Source organism: Hippocampus zosterae, chromosome 17 (genome assembly GCF_025434085.1).
Source record: "Hippocampus zosterae strain Florida chromosome 17, ASM2543408v3, whole genome shotgun sequence".
In the NCBI taxonomy this organism is placed as follows: Eukaryota; Metazoa; Chordata; class Actinopteri; order Syngnathiformes; family Syngnathidae; genus Hippocampus; species Hippocampus zosterae.
In genome coordinates this window covers 9053201-9070852 of record NC_067467.1, presented here as the reverse complement: position 1 = coordinate 9070852, position 17652 = coordinate 9053201, and the positions used below count along the sequence as shown (strand labels likewise).

Below are 17652 nucleotides of genomic sequence, written 5' to 3'. Positions count from 1 at the left end.
GGGGAGTAGGTTTGAAGTAACCACTTTCAGACAGAAAACGTCTAAATGAATGCTATTACCATAACTTCATTTAAATGTGTTTTTCATTTTATTTTTATTTAAGCATCCAACTAGCAAGTTATTCAATAAGCAAAATCTAAAACCAGTCTACATTTTCATCATTACATGACATATTCCAAAGACTCGATCATGGAAATCATGAAAACACTCACGTGTTCAATGGAAATAGCACGTTTTATTTTGGAAGCCGGAAGTGATTAAAAGCCCGAAATAAGCAGGTGCGTGTGCCACTTCATTTGAAAGACATTTGGGATAAGATGAAACCACCGTCGTCTGTTCCAAATACCGTCACATTTTTGTTTTGTTTTTGTTGGCAATGACTGTATTTGACTCGTTTATTTTCCTGGATACTTCTCGTTCCTGCACGTGACGCGGAAGGGAAAAGAAAATAACGGTTTGCTTCTTGTTTTTTTTTCCTCCATGGGATAAACTTCACACAAGTTGAAACACAGCCTTGCAAGGTAAAACTGCTTAAAGTTAAGGAACGTCGTCATGTTGTGTACGAAAGTCACTTAAGTCAAGTGTAAAAACAGAACAAAGTAACATAATATCCTATATAGGATGCAATTTAAGATTACCTTTGCATTGCTACGATACTTTTATCAGTCACAGTCTGTTATTAGTTAATATATTTCCACTTTCTTGATTATTTTACATCCTACCTGAAAACGATATTATTATGATTAAACATATTTATCATCTATATGATCTGATCTTTTTTTCAAAGAAGCTAGCCATTATTTTCATTATAATTACATCATTGAAGTTCAACTTGTTCCCGCCATTGGTGGAATTTTCCATAAATTGTTGCTTCAGTTGCAGCTGCATGACACGGTTTTCACCGTCACGTGACACTCAAACTGTCAACGAATAGTTGATGTTGGATTTTATTTGACTACTGCCGCTGTTGTGAAAGCGCTATATAAATCAGCATGTATTGTATTGTGTACTAAAGGAAATACTGATCAATCATATGATAGAGTCATTAAATCACACCATAAGCTAGAAACAAGATTTGGCAATGTGGAAGACGGCAAAGAGAAAGTAAAAAGCAGTATAGTTCTGCATTGTTGTAAATCGCCCTAAAAGAGACATCAACATTTGACTTTTTTGTCACAAAAATCAAGTCACTGAAAGTTTTAATATTATTCCGGCACAATGTTTGTCCAGACCATCATTCCAAATCTGCAACAAAAAAAAAAAACAAGTCGGTCTACTCACTTTGTAGTATAGGGCAGTTGAATACCTGGTGTAACCAAAACATGTCTGTCATCTAGCTGTGATTGGTGATATTACAACTTCAAACTAGAGTCAATCCCTGCATATTTGAAGTTTGTCCATTTTTTTCCAGCATTTTATTTTCACACATTTACCCCCATTTTCCCCTTGTTTACTGTTGAAAATGTATATTGAATGTTTATCAGCATTTAAAAAAATATTTTATTCAGGTTGTAAAAATGTTTCCATTTGTCAAAACTTATTAATTAATCAAGGGGCCACTCAGAGTGTGGTCGCGGCCCGCAGTCAGTTGCCCATCCAGTGTCGCTCTTTTGGATTGCATTGTTTCCCATGAGTCTTGCTCAATGCATCAAACTTTCTAATTGAAGGTATTTGTCTATAGTCCAATTGAATAAAATGTAGAACATGTGCATCTCTCTAGGTGTTGTAGTTTTTTTTTTTGTGGTTGGCAACATGGAGGCGAGAGGAAAGTATGACTTCACGGCAACAGCTGCTGGTGAGCTCGACTTTAAGAAGGACGATGTGTTCAAGGTTCGGAACAAAGCTCGTCGCAATGTCGGCCTGTCATTCCCCAAACAACTATTTATCCAAAACTTTCTATCTCCCATCAGATTTTAAGCATGCAAGGCGATTGGTACAAAGCTGAGATGCTCGGCCACGAAGGCCTTGTCCCCAAAAACTATGTAGACTTGACCGCTCCCGAGTAAGCCCCACCCTCACAAAATGTCATCTTTGATCCTCGTCTTCTTGTATGGTGACATGCGGATGTTTGCAGATGGTTCCAGGAGAACGCCACTCGCGGTGGAGCCGAGGAAATCCTCAGCACCAAACCTGTCGGAGACTTTGTCATCCGAGGATGTCAGAGTTCACCCGGAAACTTCTCAATCTCCGTCAAGTCAGTCACAAACTCCCAACGTTTTATCTGCCATTTTTGTGTATTTATCAAAAATAACAAAACTTCCCCTTCACCCAAAAGTGAAGCTCTGCCAATTCTTTTTGGATGTACATTAGTGCATCTGGAAAGTACTTTGCTATATTACAACCTTCTTCTAAAATTGATTACATTAATTTCCATTAATCTGTTAATGCCAACGCCCCCCCCAAAAAAAAGACTAACAGTACGTTATAATATTGTACATACCGTTTAATTAAGCACATTATTTTATTTAATTTTTTTAAATTTTTTAAATTTTATTTTGGCACGTGTAGCCAATCCCTGTTTATTATGGAAAACATTGAAAATGCTTTTTGGCTCATTAGCAACTATCGATCCAAGATGTCAGCATATTAGTGGTGTTTTGCATTGTTTGTTAACATTCAGCTAAATTTTCTTTTCTTAGGTTGCCTTATAAATAAATTCTCTTTGTTTTATGTTTAGTTTTGGTTATCTGCCAAAGCTGCTTACTCTCTAGTGAGCTCACTGCCTCCATGTAGCGCTCATCTCTCAAATTTATGCTTACCAGTCGACATATTAGCTGAATGAAAGCTATATTTTGAAAGCCTCGTATGTCGGGTGACTGAAACAATATCTCAAAGAAAGACTGTACAGACCCCTAAAATGTGACAGTTCTAATTTCGTTTAGCTAATGCTAATGTTGCTAATGAGTGCTGATGCAGTGTGTTGACAAAAGTACCGTTGCTAAGCTAACGCAGGTTTTAAGCACATCCTTCCTGTTGACCTTGAGTTGGGTTTGTGGCTGAAATTTGACCTGGACGCAGGCACGAGTGCGACGTGCAGCACTTCAAGGTCATCCGCGACAAGCGAGGTCACTATTTCCTGTGGGCTGAGAAATTCACGTCCCTCAACAAGTTGGTGGACTTCTACAAGACCACTTCCATCTCCAAAACCACCACCATCTTCCTCAACGTCGACGACTCCATCAGAACAACGCCAGGCACCCAAACGGTAAACGAAACAGAAAATAGATCTATGTTCCATAAAGCTCAGAGCAGAATGTTGTTAACAACTTTGGTATATGAATGCTTAAAAAAAAAACACAACCCCCCCTCCCACGTATATAAAACAAACAACAAAATATCAATTTTCAGCCTCCGGTGACTGAAATACGCCCCAACGAGGCGCTCTAACATGGCCACATTAGCTCATAGCCGCTTTCCACCTGCTGGCTGGCATGGTGGACTTAGAAAAACCATGACGTGCGCACTCACAGCCAGCAACAAGTTACTCACAAGCAGACACAAAAGCGCAATTACTCAAACTTTTGACTGTTCTTAACCGCGCACGACCACGTGCTGACTGTCAGGTCATTTAAAACAAACAAAAAAAAAACTCCATCTTGCTCATCCATCTATACGTGTGTGATGTTCGTGCACTCCCAACTGACAACGAGGCGCTTAAAGAGTTCACACTAGCAAACATTCCAAACATGAGCTACAATACAGTGTTGTAGGGTTAGTGTTCGATATTTCTTCTGAGCTGAGCAGGAAGTGAGCAGCCTGCTAAATCGCGCCACACGGTGAAGCTTGTGGTTAACGCATTGCTCCTCGCAGCGAGAAAGTGGAATCTTGATGGGGAAACGACCTATGAGCACTTTCTTAATGACAAAAATGTTTTTAAAAAGTACAGTGGTCTGACCAACACGCCGCTCACCTGTTAGCATCGCAACATGCTATGTGTGTGTTTTCCAGCAGAAGGCGCTGCCGCCGCAACAGGTTTTGGCTTTGTACGACTTCAGCGCCGAAGAAGACGACGAGTTGAGCTTCTGCGCCGGCGACGTCATCAACATCACCGACGCCTCCAATCCCACCTGGTGGATGGGACGATGCGGCGGCAGGAGAGGACTCTTTCCGGCAAACTACACCAAACCCTTTTGATGTAGGAGAAGTGGGGAGGAGCCAAGGCTGGCTCAATTAATAATACATTTCATTTCTAAGCGCCTTTCAAAACACTCGAGGACACCTTACAATAAAACCACAGTTAAAATTATAAATTCAAACAAAACAATTCATTAGGTACAGCAGAAATGTTTCAAAATAAAGGGACAAATTTAATTTTGATGTGCTCTTATTTTGTTCGCACAGCAGTCAAGCAGCAACAGCAATCATTTGTAGTATGAGGTACACGTGCGCTGTCCAAGGCATTATGGGTAACCAGAATGGCTGGGCTAGAATTGTCAGAATTGTTGAAAAAGCCATTAAAAGTGTGTGTGTGTGATATGACCAATGACTGGTTTCTACTCCCTCTCACCAGTGACAATCTGACTTGGTTTTGCAGAATAACCGATGGCATGATTATCAAAATTTAGAAATGACCCCTCCAGCGAGTCAGAGAACAATCGGCAGAGGTATATTGGAGAGCGGCGAGTCCCCAAACCTTGACGACAAGTTCTCAAAACTTGTTTTGCTTGTGTATCATTGTTGCCATAACCTGAGCCCAATCCTGGCCATGAACAAAGAGCTTCAAGCAGCCGAGCTTCGGATCAGTTGTCAGGCGAGGAACAACTGTGGTTAAAAAAAAAGAAGTGGTTGTTGAATTCCATCCATAAGTCCCAACCAAGTGAGCTCAAGGTCAGTTCTTTATTCTGGGCTGACTTTGGTTGTCTTGGTACATTTTTTTTCTGCAGTCATTTTCTTTTGTTAATTCTTGAAAACGCAACTTTGGGGTGTTTGTGGAGTGTTGAGATTGAGGCGGTGAAGGGACGAAGCGATGCCACCGCTTCTCCACTTTGAGCAAGCAGGAAGTGGTTTGTGTGTTTGACTCCTTGCCGCTGCAGAGTGCGGTCAGGTGCTCTTCATCTTCACAACTGAAGTGATGTTGATGGCTTCTGCTAAAATAATTTGACTTCCTCTAAGTACAGGCAAGTATCATAGTTTTAAAAAAAGCATGCCAGTGAACAATAGTTAGCTCTTTTTGCAAACGTACAAAAGAACATTAATCGGAGTGGCAAGTTACTTTGTCAATGCTCTCGAAACCTCCCAAGGTCTCATCATTCGCCACGTGGTTCTGTTGCCGTGGTTACCACCAGGCCACCACAATTGGAACACCTTGTTAAACGAGACACTCTCTGACACGCAGACGCTAACAAACGGCACGTCCTTCAGCAGTAACAATGCACTTTGCTAACGCGCTAACGATCGACTTTCTGTCTGCCAATGTTCGGCGATCGAGCGTCGCTTTTGTCATCTGAGCCATTCAAAAGAAAATCTGGTTTACATGCCCCAAAACGCAAATCACATTTGTGACCGCCGCAGAAACGCATCCCTGTTTTGTTTTTGTTTTTTTTTAACGTCAAAAGAATGTTCAGTTGTTCGTTTTTACGAATGTTGGCAAACATGCAAACAATGTTTAACATCAGTCATGCCAGTAATCATGCTAACAAACTAATTAGCCACCAACCACACCAGACTTTGTTAATTTCGGTATAAAGTTCCCCATGTTGTCAGCCTTTCATATGTTCAAAACATGTCAAATGTATTTTAGAAACACATCTCTCAATTCACTTTACAAGGTCCTTGAACATTTCATTGAGTACGTATTGTACAGTTGTCAACGCCCCCTCGCTGGCAAATTTAGGATGGCGAGTGATCAACTGACTGCCGAATCACGTCGTGATCACCATTTATTGACAGCTAGCGACCGGGTTTGGGGTGTGTGTGTGGGGGGGGGGGGGGATATTGCTCAAAAGCAGAAGGTCCAAGGCAGTCCAAAAACAACTCTCATGCATGCTCAGATTTCTGATTGGCCGTCCTCGGCTTCTTCACAGAAATGATGTTTACGTTAAATATAGCATGACTGACATATGGCAAATGTTCAAAAGTAACGATCTCAAGAATAGCCTCTTTCCAGCAGGTTGAGCTACTGGCAAAGATTGGAAATCGTTCTTCATCTTCCGTCTGCGTTGCCTCCAGGTGTGTGATGACGTCATCACAACCCATGTAAGTGGATCAATCAATCATTGACACCTGCCATGCAAGTACAGTACCTTACATGGATTGTGAGGCGCATAAGTCTACACACCCCTGTTCAAAAGCCTTTTATTACTGATATGTGAAATTGGAAGGTGAAAAATGGATTTGTTGCATTTTTCAATAAGCCTGTAACTTAACCAAATTGCGGTGAAGCGCTGTGAATGCTTTCCCGATGCACCATAAAGAGAAAAAAAAACTTAGACCGCTGTTGATGTTCTCATGAGTGGCTTAAGAAAAATACATATTGCTCTTGTTATTTATCTGACTTGATGCTCCAATAAAAGTCAAGTAGCATCTTCCATTTCTTCCTTTGTGGAAGGTCCACTCGCTGCAGCCTGGCTTGTGACACACACACACACACGTACGGACGCACGCAGATCGGCATCCTAACACCTCCCACTTGACAAGCTGTCTCCTAGTTACAAGCGGACAAGTGCTCTGTTGCTGCTGCTGCTGCTGCGGTTGCTGGTGATGATGCGGGTTCCACTTACGATCCTACGTGGACGTGAGCTGAGTGAAATTGGCGACTGGTGAAGTTTGGTGCTTGCATTCTGAACAGAACAGACGGCAAAGTCATCGTCCAAAGGTAAGATGAATTGTTTGTGCTTAGGCAAGATTCACGGAAATAAATATTGCAGACGGACAAATGATGTTCGAGTAATATTGATGCAAGATGGGAAATATATCATAAAAAGTGACATCATCATGAATGGTCATGCACTCATGTACACTGTGTGAAACTGTTGAAATGCAGTCATGCAAAATTGTCCATCAAAAGTCATTTGAAAATTGCAAGCAAATTGAGAGATGGAAAGATGGATCAAATAGTGTATACCTGTGATACATTTATTAGGTCACGTAATAGTGATAGTTAAAATGTAATATATATTAAAATGGAATAAAATACAATAGTTGAGCAGCATAATGAAAAAAAAACTAAAATGTTCACACACACACAAAAAAAATTATATATATATATATGTATATATATATATATATATATATATATATATATATATATATATATATATATATGCATTTGGTCTGACAATGTGGTCAGTATAAATATTTAGTTTGATGATAAAATTGTCACTGATGATAAAGTCCTCATCAGTCAGAAATATGAAGCAGATTGTGTTGCCTTATAAATGAGACACACTTGTTTGCTTGCGTACATGCTTTTGTGTGTGTGTGTGTGTGTGTGTGTGTCTGTGGTTCACCCCTGAGCTTTCAAGTCCCGCTGACCTTTAGAATGGTTGCAGAACAACCTGCTGACATTTTGTCTCCCAACGTTAGCGCAATTAGCATTTAGCACAACATCCAAGGAATCCCTCCCTACTCAGACGTCACCCTGAAAGAAAAAAAATCTAAGAGATTGAAATCATAATTCTTTCTAACTTCTTCTACTTAAGTGAGTTGTGATGTCGTTGTTGTTCTTGGGTTTTTTTTTTCCCCCAGCAAAGTTGCCGTTTTGCCAACATGGAGGCGGCGGTGGAGAACACCAGCGCCCCGTTCCAGGATTTTCCTCTACTCCTACTGAACGTCACCAACACGACAGCGGCGGATGACGGGACGGGACCTGGCGTTGGGGGCGTCCTGATCCCTCTCGTCTACGTGATCGTGTGCGTGATCGGTCTGGGCGGGAACACGCTGGTCATCCACATTGTGTTGCATCACTCCAAGATGGAGTCGGTGACCAACATATACATCCTCAACCTGGCTATTGCCGACGAGCTCTTCATGCTGGGCCTTCCCTTCCTGGCCGTGCAGAACTCGCTGCAGATGTGGCCATTTGGGTCCTTCATGTGCCGCCTAGTGATGACGGTGGACTCCATCAACCAGTTCACCAGCATCTTCTGCCTGACCGTCATGAGCGTGGACCGCTATCTGGCGGTGGGCCACCCCGTCCGCTCGGCCCGCTGGCGACGCCCCCGCATTGCCAAGCTGGTCAACGGCACCGTGTGGGCGTTGTCCTTCTTGGTGGTCCTGCCGGTCGTGGTCTTTGCCAACATCCAGAAGACGGGCGGCGACTGCAACATCCTGTGGCCGGCGCCCGCCAAGGTGTGGAGGACGGCGTTCATCGTCTACACCTCCACTGTGGGCTTCCTGTGCCCGCTGCTCATCATTTGCCTCTGCTACGTGCTCATCGTCTTCAAGGTTACATTCACAATACATTGCATGTTCAGTGTTTGTGAATCGCGATCTAAATCTGCACGGAAAGGAGGTTAGATTGGCTGGAGATCATTTCGTAGATGTGCAAAAGGGGGAGGGGTGCGTCATTGTGGGTGTGAACACAGATTATTCCAATCACGGTAGCTCCTCCCATTTCCTTTCAATGCGGAGCTCGCCTCATTCACTTCTCACATGGTGTGATCTTTGCTTGGAAAAGAAAGCAGCAATCAGTCAGCTAGCTTAGTTAACGGGTGACCTCAGTGAAAACAGAAAATATGTCAGCGGACATCATGTACAATATCTATCACTGTCCTTAAATATCAATTCTTCTTCTTCTTCTTTGAAGGTGCGCAGCTCGGCCAAGAAGGTCCACACAGCCTCGACCAAGCGCCGCAAGTCGGAGCGCAAGGTGACGCGCATGGTGGTGATCGTTGTGGCCGTCTTCGTCTTGTGCTGGTTGCCCTTCTACGCGCTGAACGTGCTCAACCTGCTGGTGGCGCTGCCCCCCGAATATCAGGGCCTATACTACTTCGTGGTGGTGCTGGGCTACGCCAACAGCTGCGCCAACCCGGTGGTGTACGGCTTCATGTCGGACAACTTCAAGAGGGGCTTCCGCAAAGCCCTCTGCCGCGCCACCCGCAAAGTGGAGGACCACCACGCCATCCAGCCCCAGCCGCCAAAGGAGGGCGGCAGGCAGGCACCGGTGCCCAGAGAGAGCCTGAGGCGAGGACTCCACCAAGACGACGACATCTCAGAAATGACGCGAGCCTTGAGAATGGAGCAAAACGGAATGGCAGGATGCTCGTCGCTGGGTCTGGAGCCTTTATTGACGGAGCACGAGGGGCCGGAGCAGTCTCCCCAAGGACAAATGCTGTCTGGTGGGAAGGACGCTGGTGGACTTGAGAACGCAAAGACCTCCCTAGCGATACCTTTGCTCGGAAATGAAGCAAACGGGACTGCAAAAACCATGCCTGATGACAATGTGGTGCACAGCGCCTCTTTGGAAATATAGGCTACTTGTAATATGAAGACGGAGCAATGCAGTCAACATGTTTTGTCAATAAGTGTTCTGACTTTACCTGGCGACCAGTCCTGTTCATCTATATGTGCCCTGATATTAATTGTCCATTGGAAGTCGACAGTATAAGTGATCTGACTTTGGCTGAAAACCAGTTCTTGTTTCTCTAAGTGTCCTGAAATGGACTTGCGACCACTCGATTGTTTGTTTATATGTGCGCAGAGATTGACTGGCGACCAGTACATCGTTTGTAAGTGTCCTTACCGGGATTGACAACCAGTCCTTTGTTTTTCTACATGAAACCTAATATTGTCGGCCAACCATTTCATTCTTTGTCGAGATGTACCGTGCCACTGGCTGGCGACCAGTTCAGGGTGTACAAGGTTACTTCCGGTCACTGCTTGACACACTTGGCTTGACACATGACATGTTGACTTTTCAGAACATGAAAAGTATTTGTAATAGATGGTCTTATTCAGGTGTCCTCTGATCTGAGTTGAAAACCTGTAAGAGGATTTCATCCACGTTCGGATGTTGGACGTGATGGACGGGCTCATTGTGATTCATCCTTTTTTTTTGGTTCTGAGTCATTTCAGTGACAATATGCACTCTTGTGCTATTCTCTTACACCAACTAATTACTGTAACTGTGTATGCGTGTGTGTGTGTGAGTGCGTGGTGTGTTATTGTGTTGGAACCTCTTGATTATGCTGCAGACTCACCGGTCGATTGCCACTCATGTGAAGTGTTGATTGAAATTCTGGAGTCTTTCCCAATAAATCTGATTGCTTCTGTTAATGCATGCCAGCTGCAACGGACGACCTTTTGCTGGGTTTTGGAACATTTGTTTGTTTGTTCAGTTGGACAAATAGATATTGTAGCCTGAGTGGGCCGTGATAATTTTATGAATGATTTTTTTCTTGAATATTTCTACATGTGTACAATATCCATTGTGAAATTGCTCATTTGAATAATAATGGAGAAAACAAAATAAAACAATTCATTTTAATGTTGTTGTATTTTTATTTTACAGTAATACGATGATTCATTAATATATTAATGTCAGAAATGAATACATCTATTTGTTGATTTATCAGTTCAAATGTCCAGTACTGTGCCGAAAGTAATGAAGATTTGAAAGCGTTCGTGAAAAATGCAAACATGTGCGTGTAGCTACACAAATTTCCGCCAGGGGCAGCACCTTGACACTGAGCAAGCAGCACACTTCTCTGTGCGTGACGAAGAAGACGCCGGAGTGAGTGTCCCTGTTTCTAATCGATATTCGGGCGTCTGCCTGGCTGCCTCCCAAGTAGCCTGTTTTTGTTTTCTTTGTCTCTTACCATCGTCGTTTTCGCTGCCGTCCGATTGTCCTCTGGCGTCATGTCGAGCTTCCAGCAGCTCCAAGCAGCCGTCAACGAGCGTCTGCGCGCGGCCGCCGAGGAGATCTTCCAGGTAGTGAAAGGCACCATCGTCGGCCTCGAGGACGAGCTCCTGCGCTCCAGACTAGAGCTCGAGCGACACCAAAGACTCGTACAACACAAAGGTTCGTTTCTCTTCTAACGTCGTCGAAAATTCCGAACAATCAAACTCGTGAAAATCTCTTTGGGCAACTTCATTGGCGCTCGTTCAATTTGCATTGCTGCTTCGTGGACGAAAGAGGCCGCTAGTGAGTCGTGCAAAACGCTGAAAGAAGATTCTGACAGAACCATCATGAACATGCAAATACGGATTAGTGATCAACTCCGATATTGTGATCGTCTGTTTTGCAGTGGTTGAATCCAAACTGCTTCTAACTTAGAGCAATGGTAGGCTTGTGTGTGTGTGTTCCTTTAACAGTGTTAAATAAGTGGGCTGGTAACAGACCAATCCAGTCATCATCCAATTTTTTGTGCCTTTTCCGCATTGTCAATTTGAAATAATGTTTCATAATAATTTTTCAAATAAAGGATGAAAAAGTTTGAGAATCAATAGGTAGATTTTTTTTGGAATAATGAATAGTTGGGACTTGCAATCTTAATAGTATATTGACCATGATATACTGTATATTATATATAATATTCAATTCTCGTATATCCGGTGTGTCCTGCGTTTGCATGTTTTATTGCACGTTGAAACGTGACATAACTTACGGAAATTAAAATAGATGTGCTAATCATACAGTCGTACTTCTGCAGTGAGTGCAGATGTAGACGGAGAAATATGGCTAATCATGTAACATAATGTGCGCTGCTGTGTTTTGCGGTGAAGATGCATCGCAGCCGTCTGTGCTGGTGCCGCACGAGCTGCTGCAGGATGAGGGCGAGGGCGAGGTGTGCGATCGCGACTGGAAAGCGCCGCTTGAGCAGGATCCTGTCGTCGGCAACCAGGTAAGCCCAGCCTAGCTCGCCTGATTTGTTATTCCAGATTCTGCCAGTATGCTTTTTCCTTGTCAACAAGATGGCGACAAAGCATTAGGTTTGTCCAAACAAAGGGCCTACGTTCACTTCAACATAGTTTGTTGATATCAAGGTGCCACCAGATAACGGCAAAGCATTGTTTTTTTTTTTCATATTGACATTGTTCCGTGGCAAGGCTTTGGTTGAGATGAAACTCCTCAATTAATTTTTACATAGTTCCTCGGCACCAAGCTACTACCACCTGGCGGAAAAGCATGGCTGATGTCGAAATGAACGGCCTCTTTATTTAAACATAAAGCCTCGATGCCCCATTTGGCGGCAAAGCACTACTTAGGTTGAAAGAAAGCACTGTGTCCTTACTCGTACTGCTTTGTCTGCTATGTAAAGCAGCATTGAGCCCTCTGAAACACGCTATATAAATTAAGTAAGATTTTCTTCTTCTTCTCCGGGTGAGAAGCCGTTCACGTGCTGAGAGTGCGGAAAGGCCTTCAAATGTCAACGCAACTTCACGAGGCACATGTACACGCACGGCAGAGAGAAACCCGACACCGGCCAGGTTTGCACGGAAAGGGTCCATGTACGAGTGTACTCTTTGTCCTCACTAGTGCAGCAGTCCGGCACACTTGTCGAGTGATCGTCTTCTTATTAGTACGTAATTAAACCTTACGACGAAACGTCAGTGAAGAACCGCTTTACTAGTGCACGGACAATTCAGCCCATAAGAACACGCAATCAACATGCGGCGACGGTGTTTCCAGGTTATGAAAGCCAACGATAAGCCGAGCAGCTCACGGGAGCCGCAGGCACCCGTGCAGTGTGACCATCACCATGCGGTGGCGCACCAGGAGGAAGTGGAGTGCCAAGGCGACGGCGACATCGACACCGCTGACGATGACAAAGCGTCTTCATTAAACACGCAGGGCCAGGTAAGCGGGACGAAAAAAAACCCCAACAAAAAACATTCCCTCCTCCCGTAGGAATTAACAAAATAAATCAAGAGATGGCTCGAGTAGTAAAATAATTGCAGCCCTCGTAAAGTCTTGAAAGCCTTGAAATCTCAAAACAAAGCTTTAGTTGGGATTAAAATGACTTAAATCAAGCAAACTCTTTACTCATTCAGTCCCACCCAATTCTAGAACAAGTCTGAAAAGACGTTTAAAAACGTCTTTGGGAGTGAATGAGTAAAAAGCACATAAGTAGGATTTGATGATTGCAAATACAGTAGTCTCCAATCTTTAAAAGAAATGAACATTTTTCCCCCTAAATAATTTGCTGAACGCCGAAAACGGAATCAAGAAAACGGTCGTGTCGCGTGCGTTTCGTCGGGACCCTATGGAGCCCTGATGGACGTCGTTCACTGCAGATAAAACGGCACATCGGGAAATTGCAGTGAAATGTCATTTCAAATGCAATCAAAAGTTTTTTTAGGAAACCTGCAAGACTTTCGTCCAAGTGGCGATTCGCTAGCGTTGCCTTTCAATGACATGACTTGGGTCAAATGTTTTTTGGACGTGCTCGTGACTGAATTGACTTCTGAAGGACAGCGATGAGGAGTGGCAGCCCAGCGGGAGCGACGAGCCCAAGAAGAAAACCACGCGGAAGGCCAAGGCCGCCTTCGGCTGCAAAGTTTGCGGGAAGAGCTTCCACGCCGTCATCTCGCTGGCCAATCACATCGAAGTGCACCCCAAAGACGTGTGCGGCGTTTGCGGCCAGCGCTTCGACTCGGATGAGAGCTTCGAGGGTCACGTCAAGACGCATATGAGGGGCAACGTGTGCGACGTGTGCGGCAAAGGTTTCGGCACGGCAAAGGCTCTGGAGATGCACGCGCGCGTCCACACGGGCGAGAAGCCCTTCGAGTGCGGCGAGTGCGGCAAGGCCTTCAACTGCCGCCATAACTTGACCCGACACATGCGTCGGCACACGGGAGAGAAACCCTACGCCTGCCACGTAAGCATGGGCAATTGAAGTTCCACACAAGCAGATGTTTAGCAGTAAAAAGATGTACAGTCATACCTCGGTTTTCAACCATAAACCGTTCCAGAAGGCTGTTCGAAAAGCGATTTGTTGGAAAACCGAAAGGACGCTCTTTCAAAAAAAAAAATCTTTCTTGAACACGTCTGCTCACAGTGGAACGCTACCCGAGGAAGCGTCACTTCCTCGTGTATGGAAGGCGGGAGGAGTCAAGTGGTGCACTCAAGTGCGCTTAGTTTGGTGAACCGATTTTCGATCGGAATCCGAGGCATAAAAAAAAGTCTAAATTTTTGGTCGAAAACCGATTTGGTCGAGAACAGAGACGTTCGAAAACCGAGGTTTGACTGTACTTTGATTCCAAAATGTGCATTTTGTCTCGTAATGACTTAATTTGGGCTGCTCACCAAGAATCAAGAGAAGAAGATGCGTGTCCCCAAACGGGGAAACTGGCGTCAAACCAAAATTGTCTTTGCCAATTTATTGCTTTGTTTAAAAGTGCCAAGTATTTTTTAAAAAGCAAGTCCCCCCCCGACCCCCTTAAACATTGGCGACATTTGAAACATTTTTGTTCATGTCCTGTTTTGAATGAGAGGGACAGAAATTAGAAAATGTTTGTTATTGAATCACATTAATTGATGAATCATCAGATGAATCAATTATGCAAGTAATTAATCTTTAGTTCCATCTGGACATGGACTAAATAAAGGGGTCCTGATCATTTGAGTCAGGTGAAAGCTCTGGTCCCTAACTACTCGGACATCTTTCTACAGGTGTGCGGCCAGCAATTCAGCGACCACTCCACCAGGAAGCGCCACCTGCTGGTCCACGAGGGCGTTGCGGACGGAGCGCCAATCGAGCACCAGGCAAGCGGGCAGCGGCCCAAGGGGCGCGTGGTGTGCGTCGTGTGTGGTAAAGGCTTCCACGCCATCATTTCTCTGGTCAACCATGCCCACGAACACCACACCGACTGCGGCGTGTGCGGCGCCCGCGCCGACGACCTGGCGGCGCACCTGCGGACGCACGACAGCGGCAAAGCGTGCCACGTGTGCGGCAAGCGCTTCGACGGCGCCCGCGACCTGGACACGCACATGCGGGTGCACACGGGCGAGAAGCCCTTCGCGTGCAGCGAGTGTGGCAAAGCCTTCAACTGTCAGCACAACATGCGGCGCCACATGCGCACGCACACGGGCGAGCGGCCCTACGCCTGCGACCAGTGCGGCAAGCTCTTCAACGACCACTCGGCCAGGGTGCGCCACCTGCTCACGCACCAGAAGAAGGAGAAGTTGGAGGGTCGCCGCCCGCCGAAGAGAAGCCCCGTCATCTGCGTGGTGTGCGGCCGCATGTTCCACTCGCTCGTTTCGCTCGTCAACCATGCGGACAGCCACCAGACGGACTGCGCCGTGTGCGGTGCTCACGCCGACGCCGGCAACCAGATGAAGGCCCACCTGGCCACGCACAGAAACGGCAAAGTGTGCGAGGTGTGCGGCAAGTGCTTCGATGGCCGCCGGGATCTGGACACGCACATGCGGGTGCACACGGGTGAGAAGCCTTTCCAATGCAGCGAGTGCGGGAAGGCCTTTAACTGTCAGCACAACATGACGCGACACATGCGCACGCACACGGGTGAGAAGCCGTACGCGTGCGGCGTGTGCGGACGGTGCTTCGGCGACCGCTCGTCTCTCAGCAAGCACAAGGACATACACACGGGCCAGAAGGCGCACCAGTGCCAGGTGTGCGGGAAGGCCTTTTTCCGCAAGGCCAACCTCAGACTGCACATGAAGTGCCACGGGGACCAACGGTGACGCCAGCCACAGCGTTCTCCTGCGTTTTCACATCTTAGGGGGCCCCACCCATCTGGATTTTTTTAGGCTGATTCCGATATTTGGCAGAATAAACTACTGATAAAATTAAATGATGTGTCGTGCCTAAAATAATGACTACATGCAGCTGAAAGTGTTTCTTCATGTGTTTTTATTTCATTTTAAAATCTGAATAATCTTTATTGGCCAATTATGTAGAACACACTAGGATTTTGTCTCCAGTAGTATAGGTTACACTAGTATCCTATGTAATTATATATGTCTTTGTTTATTGTAGTTGCTTGTTATTACAATTCTAGTGAAGCCTATACTACCAAAAATGTTCGGTTAGAACTTCGTGAGTAGTTGGTTGGTACCAATTAAGTGTTTGGGTAGTCGGTTATGCCACTCGTGTAAACCAACAGACCGGTCTAATTAGGGTTGATTTTTTAAAAAAAATTTCTTTGAAAGTTCAAGTCGTCTGATTACATCTGCGAAGTTGTGTTAATTTTAAATTTGGCCACTCTACATGACACAAATTGATCAAAAACGAGTGTATTTCACCGACCACTCCGTTGTGGTCCAGACTAATTGCTGGAGCCTTCTCACGACCCGTCACATTTCCGCGCCCCTTCCCGTTTGTAAGCACACGTACGCGGGCACGTACGCACACGATGACGAGCACGTTGCGTGCGTAAAGAGCGTTGAAAACAATCGCGTAAGAAGCGAATATAGCAATTAAAAAAATACATAAATAAACAAACAAACATCTGCGTTGTTCAACAGCTGCTTACCATGGTAATTTTCTCAGATTTATTTATTTTGGTCATTTCAGCTTTGTTTATGTGTGCTCATAGAGGCGCAAGTAGATAAATTCTGAGATGTAGCGAAAAGCCCCGCCCAATTTGCAATTACATGTAGATTCGAATGGAATAGATTCTGATAACTTTAGTCCTTAACTAATTATTGTCATCGCATGATGCCGATACAATAAGGGTGCCACAACTCCCCGAAATAAAAATACAATGTATTTCTGGCAGCACTGCTCCGGACAGAGGATTTCGAAGATAGAATTTTTGGACCAATTAAGTGAAATTGCATCATTTCTCATGACATTGAGTCATTATAAATCACCGCTGTAATAGGTCAACATATTACCATGTTGGGTTTTTTTATGCTCACTTAGGGCAATAAAGGTGACATGATGTGATAATTGTAGTTCTATGTTTCTCGCAGTGATGCGGCAGTTAATCGAGGAAGAGGAGAAGGATGCAATATGATTGGGCCGAAGACGACTTTGAGCTTCCGCAGGGCGTGGACCCCCTGGGAGGGGCCGTGCCCGAGGACGGTCGGCGGTACGTCATGTACCACGGCACCACCCGGCACAGCGCCGACCTCATCGTGTCGTCGGGGTTCCGCCAGTCGCCCGACGGCATGCTGGGCCGCGGCGTCTACCTCAGCCGTGACCTGCAGAAGGCCAGGCGGTACCCGCTCCACCATCCTGATGCCGACAAGGTTCTGGCAAGTTTGCTTTTGAAATCACAAACCCACTTTACCTTTCCTTACATGTTCTGAATGGATTTAAACATAGTCGTAGGCACCGTAATGATCACTTTTTGCGGTATCGTAGATTTAGAAATCACTCTTATCAAATTTCATATTGTTCACTTTACACAGAAGTGTATTGGCGTCACATCATTTTTAAAAAGTTGTTTTTTTCCTGCCCTGTTCTGTGAGGCACTTTGTGTTTGTTCTTGTGTGCATGACGAATGGTTTGAAGGTGGTGCTGAAGGTGGCGGTGTACGTGGGTCGCGTGATCGCCATCAACTACCAGGGGCACCCGCGGCAGAAGACGTGGCACGACGCGCGCTACGGCCCCGTCTTCGACACCGCCTGGGTGCCTCCCCAGTGCGGGATGGTGCCCAGCGGACTAGAGGAAGACTGCGTGTGGGACCCCCGCCGGATCGCCATCCTCGACACCATCGTGCCCACACCGCGCATCTACGCCTAAAGGTGGGCGCCATTCGCAAGTACTTGCTTCTGTACTTAAGTAAAAGTAGGACTGATAT

The 17652-nt window shown here is 45.3% G+C and overlaps 3 protein-coding genes across 4 annotated transcripts; all 3 read left to right on the top strand.

Annotated features, from left to right (window-relative positions):
- Nucleotides 1–252: 252 nt before the first annotated feature.
- On the top strand, nt 253–4234 carry LOC127589138 (GRB2-related adapter protein 2-like). Its single transcript, XM_052048176.1, is given in 6 exon segments — nt 253–521; nt 1702–1830; nt 1911–2002; nt 2075–2194; nt 3019–3354; nt 3882–4234. Coding segments are annotated over 5 exon segments (927 nt in total). The 5' UTR covers nt 253–521; nt 1702–1704; the 3' UTR covers nt 4135–4234.
- A 1722-nt stretch (nt 4235–5956) lies between these two features.
- LOC127589628 (somatostatin receptor type 5-like) lies at nt 5957–10426 on the top strand. Of its 2 annotated transcripts, none has more exons than XM_052048855.1 (3): nt 5957–6814; nt 7692–8385; nt 8747–10426. In XM_052048855.1, the coding sequence occupies exons 2-3, from the start codon at nt 7708–7710 to the stop codon at nt 9410–9412; spliced, it is 1344 nt and encodes a 447-aa protein (XP_051904815.1). In that variant the 5' UTR covers nt 5957–6814; nt 7692–7707; the 3' UTR covers nt 9413–10426. The 2 variants fall into 2 exon arrangements, with proteins under 2 accessions (XP_051904815.1, XP_051904814.1); XM_052048854.1 differs by having other exon boundaries at nt 7687–8385.
- Nucleotides 10427–10637: 211 nt separating this feature from the next.
- Nucleotides 10638–15696, top strand: LOC127589621 (zinc finger protein ZFP2-like). The gene is made up of 5 exons (XM_052048846.1): nt 10638–10960; nt 11665–11783; nt 12572–12739; nt 13353–13760; nt 14555–15696. Exons 1-5 carry the CDS (start codon nt 10798–10800, stop codon nt 15584–15586), a joined length of 1890 nt encoding a protein of 629 aa, XP_051904806.1. The 5' UTR covers nt 10638–10797; the 3' UTR covers nt 15587–15696.
- Nucleotides 15697–17652: the final 1956 nt, after the last annotated feature.

Excerpts from the sequence above, each read along its gene's own strand:
- LOC127589628 (XM_052048855.1), top strand. The coding sequence starts at position 7,708 with ATGGAGGCGGCGGTGGAGAACACCAGCGCCCCGTTCCAGGATTTTCCT. Across the intron at positions 8,386-8,746 it reads ACGTGCTCATCGTCTTCAAG|GTGCGCAGCTCGGCCAAGAA; the intron begins GTTACATTCACA and ends TCTTCTTTGAAG.
- LOC127589621 (XM_052048846.1), top strand. The coding sequence starts at position 10,798 with ATGTCGAGCTTCCAGCAGCTCCAAGCAGCCGTCAACGAGCGTCTGCGC. Across the intron at positions 10,961-11,664 it reads AAGACTCGTACAACACAAAG|ATGCATCGCAGCCGTCTGTG; the intron begins GTTCGTTTCTCT and ends TTTGCGGTGAAG. Across the intron at positions 12,740-13,352 it reads CATTAAACACGCAGGGCCAG|GACAGCGATGAGGAGTGGCA; the intron begins GTAAGCGGGACG and ends TGACTTCTGAAG.